Here is an 8292-nt window from a genome sequence, read left to right as displayed (position 1 = left end):
TGGATAGGCACTGCCCATGAATAAATGCATGCTGGAGAGAAGGAGCTGGTATCGAACTATTGGAGCAGGGTGGGGAGAGGGGGCTGGAGCAACCTCCCAGTAGGAGAGCAAAATCCTTGGTAGATTAAAGGCTTTATAAGGGGCTACATGGCGTGGCAGAGGCCTGTCCCTTGGGAAGACGAACGGTCTTGGCTGAGAGCTACATCCTGCCTACCCCATCTGCTAGGCCATGGGTGAACGTGTCTCGTCAAAACCTAGACATGCCCCGATGGTTAGGGCACATCCAAGCCTCAAGACCGAGTCCCAAGAGAAGCAAAGGGAAGGATTCACGAACGTGAGCCGGGTGGAATAGGGTTGCAATTAGCCTGCTGAGGTAGGGTGGCCATGAGCACGGTACCAAGCTCCACTTAAGAGCCTCTGAAGGCAAGGGGTTTTGGAGGGTACCCAAAATCCTGCTGCGTGCGCGGGGGAAAAACCCGGAGGAAGCAAAACAGCCGAGGCAGGATGACTTAGCACAGGCGACTCACCGATGAGGGGCACGTTCTCGGAGGGCGGCATGCTCTCCGCCACCAGCAGCTGGAAGACGGTGAGGGCCAGCAGGACGGTCACGCCCAGGGACACCTTCTCCCCGGAGTCGGCCGGGAGGTAGAAGCCCAGCGGGGCCAGGAAGGAGATCATGATACAAGGCAGCAGCAGGTTGAAGATGTAGAAGGAGGCGCGGCGCTGGAGGACGAGCGTGTAGGTGACGTCGGGGTAGGGCTCCGAGCAGCAGCCGTAGGTGACCACGTGCCGCCGGGCCGGCATGCCCAGCACCTGCCACTCCACATTTTCCACGAAGTCGGTGAGGTCGCCCGTGTCCATCCCGTTGCGGAGGTCGATCTGGTTCCCGTTGTAGGTCCAGGAGCCGAAAGTGAGGCGGCACTGCTGCCCGTCGAAGGGGAAGTAGGACACGTCCACCTTGCACGAGCTCTTGGTGATGGCCGGCGAGTCCCACATCACCTGCCCGTCGTGGCGGATCACCACGTTGGTCTCCATGGAGCCCGTGAACTGGTCGTCGGCACTGGACGGGGAAGGAAGGGGTCACGGGGATGAGTGGGAGCCGCTCTGGCCTCCCTCCCCAGGTCCAAGCCCAGCTCGTGGGCCCACGGCTGCAGGTAACCACAGCCGACCCCGTCTTCACCCCAGTTAACCAGGGCCCTGCCCAGTCACAGCTGAAACCCAGGCCCCATTAAATAGTCTTTCGCTAGGGCTTGAAGTCTCTTGCTCAAAGCCACTAAATAAGCTCTGAGCAAATTTCCTAGGGGCTAACTGGGGTCACCACGAGCCGCTCCCATGCCTCGCGGCAACACGCAAACACACAGCGCGCCGAAATACACGAGCAATTTAAGTTTGGTGCATCTCCCTCACGCTGCAGAGCTCCTTTACCCGCCAGGATCGGGGCCAGCGTGAACGTCCGGCTCAGGAGCCAGCTTCTGTAGCCCTCTCAAAACCATGCCTGAGGCAGGATCAGCTCTGTCCCAACCAACCCAGACAAACCCACCATCCAACTTCTGAGCATAACTACCGTCAACCCTGACGCAACACATCACACCTGAACCTGGGAAAGCGGGGGGGGAAATGGCAGCCGACGTCCTGCTTCATTGCAATGTATTCAATAGCTCCAGAGACCCCAGGCAGAGGCCATGCCCCTGCTACAGAGGAAGGCAAACAGCGCCCTGTCCCTACCAAACTGACCAGGGGTGGACCCCAAATGCAGCATCGGTCTGACCCCGAGTGCAGGGGCAAGACCCCATAGCCAGGACCCTCCGGGTTTGGTCCCAGCAGGAGCATTGGCACAGCCCAGTCCCCATCCCCAGCCCGGGCTGCTGCCAAGACCCTGCGTCCGGGGGAGGCTTAAACTCCCCCCAGCAGGATGGGCTCGCTGTCGTTTTGCTCAGAGGTTGCACAACGGATTTGCCTGGGGTGCTTTGGACAGGGCTGATCCTGTCTCAGGCAGAGGATGGGACTAAATGGCCTATAGAAGTCCCTTCCAGCCCCGCTTCTTTGCAACTATTATGAGCCCGTGGAAGCCAACTCCTGCCGACAGGATCGGGGCCGAACACCAGGCCCTCTCCATCCCCAGAGCCCCGCCGGCAGGGCCGCGTGCAGAAGCAGGGCAGGGAGGGAACGCCGCCTCCCAGCCCCCCATACACCCACTTACGAAAGGACGATAAACCCACTTATTGTAGAGGACGATGTCGGGGCGCCACACGTAGCTGCTGGGGATGTGGAGGATGTCGATCCCATCGTAATCGTCCTTGCTCCAGGTCAGGTAGGCGTCCACCCACACCTGCCGGATCCACAGGTAAGACGTCAGGATCTGGTTCCTCTCATCCTGTAGCCGGGGGGGGGGGGAGAGACACGAGGAGGGAGCAGGCAGATGCATGGACCACTGTGCAACGTCAGGGTAGCATGGAGTGCCTCACCCTTTCGCCACCATGAATTGCCCATCAAGAGAGACTCAGCCCTGACCTGGCCCCTTGGTACTCATTAACTTGCACCATGTAGCTCGTCCCAGCAAAGTTCGGGGGGCTGCTCATCTGCCGGACAGCAGCAACAGCCGGTGGGCTGGTGGGTCCAGTCCCCACGTCCCGAGGCAGCTGTCGCCCCAAAAGCATGGTGACCCAACCCAAATTTCTACAACCCTCCATCCTCAATTGGAAGAGAAAACCCCTCCAGCCAGGACCCGCGGTTTCCTACGTGCTGGCAGGTGCAACAGGGCAGCTGGAGCGATCCCCGGCAGCCGGAAGGTTGCTTTGCTGGGGAGACGGGCTCGGCGGGACCCCGACTCACCATGTCGATGATCTGGGAGAGCGTGATCTGCAGGGTGACGTTCAGAGCCCGGTCCGTGTCCTCCACGGGCCGCAGGGCGCTGGAGTAGTTGGCAAACAGGTCGTTGAGCAGCTTGTAGGCCAGTCTCCCCTGGGCGCCCAGGCAGCCTGAGTCAGGAGGGAAAGGGGAGAGGAAGAGGAGGGAGAAGGCACAGCCCCCAGCTGCAACCAGCTAACCCCGGCACCGACAGACTCCACGCGCAGCAGCTAAGGAAGACCCTGAGACTCGCAAGAGGGTCTTGCCCCTCTGCTAGATGCCACATTTGGGGTCAGGAAGGGCTTTTTTCCCCACCCCGGTCAGATTGGTATGGACTGAGGAGGGTTTGCCTTCCTCTGTAGTGGGGGCACGGTCTCTGCTTGGGATCTCTTGAGCGTCTATGAACAACCTTTTATAGGAGCAGGACGTTGGCGGCCGCGGTCCCTCTGCTTTCCCTGGGGCAGGTTCAAGTGTGACGTCTGGTGCTGCGTCAGAGTTGAGGATAATCTTGTGTAGTGTTTAGATGATGGTTTGTCTAGGCTGGTTTGGACGGGGCTGATCCAGACTCAGGCAGGGGTTGGACTAGATGTGACCTCTGCAGCTCCCTGCCAGCCCCGCTGCTCTGGGGGAGATGCTGACAGCTCATGGTCAAGGGTGGCCGGACAGGCTGCACTGCATGCAAGTGGCCGGAGAGGTTTAGGAGCCCCGAGCCTGGGGACCACTTGGAGGGAGATGCCTTGGGCAGGTGCTGGGGCTGGCACCACAAGAAGGGTCACAAAGCATTTCAAGGCTGCTGCAATGTCTCCCTGCACATCCCAACTGAAGCCGGGGAAGCGCCCGGGGCAGGAGGCTTCTTTCTCTCTGCTCCCAATACTTGTGCCAAGGGGAAAGGCAGGTTTGAAGCTGAAACGCTCAGCAGAGACTCAGGAGAGCAGAGACAGTTGGCTCTGTCACCAACTGCAGACATAGCCTCGGGCTCATGGCTCTCCACTGCCCCCCCCCAGTGCATACCAATCTGACCAGGGTGCAAATCCCTTCTGAATCCCAAATGCAGCATCAGTCTGACCCCGAGTGGAGGGACAAGACCCCCTAGCCAGGACCCTCTGGGGCTCTGCTGAGGCTACAGCAACTGCAGTCATTTCCAGGAGGCTGGTAGCACTGGACAGGGATGACAGGAAAGCCTCTCCCCTGGACCCAGCTGATCTGTGCTGCGGATCCCTGCCCCGCTGCCTGTCCCATGGTCTCTGCAGGCCAGCGTGGGACCCAGACCCTCCATGCATGGAGTCAGATGCCAGCAGGAGCATCAGCAAGGTGGGTCTGGAAAGGAGGGAGCTCCCCCCCAGCACAGGCCAGGGAGACAGGACCCCCATCCTGACTTCTGACTCCCACGGGTGCCGCTTGGGTGCTTGAGATTTGGGTCCCAGAACCAGGCAGGAGGTGGCAGGCCAGCTCAGCTCTGAAATGCAGGACCCAGCTTGAGCTCTGCCCAACCCAACACCGCACCCCCCTGCCCGTGGGGGCCGCGGGAGGGACGGAGGGAGGCGGCTGAGAGAGCAGCGCCCCATCCTGCGCTTGAAAGTTTAATGCCAGGTGTTGTGTTTCAGGGGTGGGCATGAGACGGGCTCGTTTACAGCATGGGGCCAAGCCGGCCATGTTTCCAGGGGACCCCCTAGACCCCTGCACGCCTGATTGAATTGCAGGCTGCACGGGGTGCAGCTCCACTGGCTGGGGGTCAGCTGTAACCCCACAAAGGGGCAGGGGCGGCATGCCCTGAGGAGCTCGGTAAGTGCTGGCTGCTCAGGTCCCGGGACCTTGCTCAACGAGGGGTGCGGAGGCATCGACGGCGTCTTACCTGGTAGCAGGGGGAGTCCTGAGAAGCACAGGGAGAGCAGGAGGGAGCCGAGGCCTGCCCTGGGCTTCATGCTCATGCCCCCACGACGGACGCCCGGCCGGCGTGGGGGGAAGTTTGCAGTCCGACAGGGAGCTCCAACGCAGGTCAGGGGTGCATCTGTGCTGCCGGCAGCCTTGATGATGCTGGAGCGAGGGCACGGCCAGCCTGGTAGCACCTGTGAGCGGGAAGGCGGAGGCAGGGCATGGGTCGGCTCCTCTAGGGTCGCTCTGGGCGCAGAATCACCCGGGGATTTCCTTCTCCATGGAGCAGAGTCTTCCTCTATGAAAGAGAGCTCCGTCGCCTCCGGGCAGAGGGAAGCTTGCAGCCGTCTGGAGAGAGCAGGGGAGAGGCAGGCGGGTGAAAACTGAGCCTGGAAGAACAGGGGAAAGGGAGGGAGGAAGGGAGGGTCCCCCAGGGGACAGACACAGCACGGAGGAGCTGCCACACTGCCAGGAGTGTGAGCGTGAGGCTGCAACTGGGGCAGAGGAAGGCACCACTCCCCCCCCCCAGCGGGCAGAGGAAGGCCCCCCCCCCCCCCCCCAGCGACACGCCCCCACCTGGCACCTCCGGCCATGGGTGACACCACACCACGCACAGTCAGACGATCCCAGGACTCACAGAAAACAACCCCATCTCTCAAGGTTGGCTCTCACTCGTGCTTGGGATGTGCCCCAGTGCAAGGGGAAACCCAGAACTGCAGAGAAGGCACTAAATGGGGCTTTGACTCTGCCAAAGACTCCCTGCATGGCCTTGGTCGTGTCCCCCAGCCCCTCCCACGCAGCACAGCAGGGGCTCCGTGGGACGGCAGCGCCCTCAGGACATCCCAGTGCGTCCAGACCCCATCTCGGGGCAGACTCAGCCCAGCTCACCTAGAGATTTCCAAGGATGGACCCCCAGCCCCTCACTGGGGAGCCTGATTTAGGACCAACCCCCCCAAGCAAGCAAGTCTCTCTTCTCAGGGGTACAGCCAGGTTGTGGGGCGCAGATCTGGCCAGGCAGCACATGGCACTGATGGCAATGGCACAATGAAGAAAGAAAGAGGAGGAGGAGGCGGCGGCATCACTCCCTCTCTCTGCCATCCCAGTGCAAATGATCCCCGGGAGCTGCCTGGAGTCTCAGCTTTGCAACCCTCCTTTGTGGAATAAAGTGCTGGCTCTCCCGAGGGACGCAGCCTTGGGAAGCCCCCTTCCCCTGAGCCTGCTGCTGTGGATGGACCTGAGCTGGGAGACCCCCATATCTCCCAGGCTCTGGGCCTGCCCAGCAAGAGACGCATCGGAGGCTGCTCGGGGCAGGGGACAACTGGAGGGGCAGAAAAACCACCAGGCCTGAGAGATGAAGCCAGGAGCCGAATGCTCAGTAGCAAGACCACCCTCTTTCCAATGAGGCATGGCAAAGCCTCAGCGCCAAGATGCTGGTCCATGGTCCAGCAGCCCCATGCCTAGCGAGTGCGAGCAAAAGGTTTGGGGGCCTGAAGGACAAGGGGGAACAGAGCGCACTCCCTTGCCTTCGCTGCCCCAGGTGGGGGAACCCAAAGTGGGAAGAGACCAAGGGAAGCATCATTTAAAAGCCACTGTCCCCACGGCCCTGGTTGCAGCAGGACAGCCCCAGGCAGCGCCCAGCCAGGATGCAGGGACTCTAGGAGGTGGCTGGAGATGGGCTGGCCCCGAAGGACTGCTCCCCGAGCCCATTCATATGCTAATCCCAGGCTGGATGCGGTTTTACTTACAGGATGGTGAATTATTCATCCCCGAAGCCTGAAGTCCGGGCGGCGACGTTGCACAACTCCTCCGGAGCAGCAGGTGGATTTGCATGAAGCTAATTAAAGTAATGGGGAGAGAGAGAGGATAAGTCACTGCCTGATCTAACTTCACCAGCCGTAGAGTTGGTACAGGTGACACATTTAACCACGGGTTATATAAACACAACCCTCCCCTGCAGGAAAAGAGCCGGCGGCAGGCGCTGCGGCACGGCTTCTCCTTGCCACGGGGAGGCTGAGAAGGACCCTCCCCTCTAAGCAGGCATCGTCCGGGGCAGATGCCATGCAAAAGACAAGCAAGACCCGTTTGGCCAGAGAGATGCTCCTTTGGGAGAAAAGGGGCCATTCCCATGGCCTGGCTAAGCCGTGCGCACTGCTGGGTCTCTCCATTAATCAATGACCTTGGGATCACAGAGCTTGTGACCCTTTGGAGGAGCCAGACGGTAGAAGGCGCGAGGTGAGGGTTAAAGAGACCGTAACATTTCCAGGGCACCTCTGCATACCTGTTTTTAAATAACCTGAGTTGCTTCCAGGTACACGGGGCTAACCTAGGGGCTCTAGCTAGCAAGCACGGGGCTAATCAGTAGCCTGGTAATGACCACAGGGCCTTGCTACTCATTCACATGAAAGCTGGCTAGAAACTAGCTATAAAACAGCTACACATTTTCAAGCACTAACTTTGTCACAGATTGGCTCTTTTGATAGATAGCTGGAGGGACATTTTGATAGCTGCATAGCCACTTCTATGGCATGAGCATTGCTTGACCCCTGTCTTCGGTCTACATTTAATCGAGCCATTCAACAGTCAATGGTGTAACAGAGTAATGTGTGGCAAGGGCCTGAGGATCACATGGTCCAGCGTGGGCGTACAAGCCCCCGCACCGACAAGTACACAACTCACAGGCAGGGGAAACTCTTCACCAATGCTAGGCAGTTTGTAATGTCGTGTTGCAAGAGTGATGTGCTCCCCTTAACACGCAACGTGGGCGAGCGTAATGCCAGAAATGTGACCACCACCGGGATCCTGCTACCCCTCTGCTTCTGCATCTTGGGTCAGCGAGTTCCCTGGTACATCCCTTACATTTTGGGATGCGGTGCCTTCCCCCAGGGTTATTATTAAATGGGTATTTAGAGGCACCTGCTTCCCATTTGCTATTTCCTACACCATCACACCACCTTTCTACCAGCCTCCCCTATAAAACACCTTCATAGAGTCATAGAAATGAAGGTTGAAGGGACCTTGGGAGCTCACAACTAGTCCACCCCCCTGCTCCAAGCAGGACCAGCCACAACTGCATCATCCCAGCCAAGGCTTTGCCTACCTGGGTCTTAAAAGCCTCTGAAGATGGAGACTCCACCACCTCTCTGGGTAACCTGTGCCAGCGCTTCACCACCCTCCTCTTGAGAATATAATATGCAACCTCAACTTCCCTTGCTGCAACTTGAGCCCATTGCTCCTTATCCTGCCATCTGCCCCCACTGAGAACAGTCCAGCTCCATCCTCTTTGCAACCCCCTGCAGGGAGTTGAAGGCTGCCATCAAATCCCCCCTCAATCTTCTCTTCTGCAGATTAAATCAGCCCATTTCCCTCCTCCTCTCCTCACCAGTCCTGTCCCCCAGGCCCCCCCAACCACTGCAATTGCCCTCCACTGGACTCTTACCACTGTGTCCACATCTTTTCTGTAATGGGGGCCCACAACTGGACACAGGACTCCAGATGTGGCTTCGCCAGTGCTGAACAGAGGGGAAGAATCAAGTCCCTTGATCTGCTGGCACCGCTCTTACCAACGCAGCCCAG

At 59.4% G+C, this 8292-nt stretch overlaps 1 protein-coding gene across 1 annotated transcript in view; it reads right to left on the bottom strand.

The window, feature by feature from the left end:
* Positions 1-6521, bottom strand: part of CHRNA10 (cholinergic receptor nicotinic alpha 10 subunit) — an 11376-nt gene extending 4855 nt beyond the window's left edge. Inside the window, exons 1-5 of the mRNA XM_006032110.2 lie at positions 6465-6521; positions 4700-5067; positions 2833-2978; positions 2220-2374; positions 528-1060 (exon numbers count right to left, since the gene is read on the bottom strand). Coding sequence (XP_006032172.1) covers positions 528-1060; positions 2220-2374; positions 2833-2978; positions 4700-4775 — 910 coding nt within the window. The 5' untranslated portion in view covers positions 4776-5067; positions 6465-6521. The remainder of the gene's footprint in view (positions 1-527; positions 1061-2219; positions 2375-2832; positions 2979-4699; positions 5068-6464) is intronic.
* Positions 6522-8292: the final 1771 nt, after the last annotated feature.

The sequence above is a fragment of the Alligator sinensis genome, unplaced genomic scaffold (assembly GCF_000455745.1).
Source record: "Alligator sinensis unplaced genomic scaffold, ASM45574v1 scaffold364_1, whole genome shotgun sequence".
Taxonomy (NCBI): Eukaryota; Metazoa; Chordata; order Crocodylia; family Alligatoridae; genus Alligator; species Alligator sinensis.
This window is presented reverse-complemented; position numbering and strand designations above follow the sequence as displayed.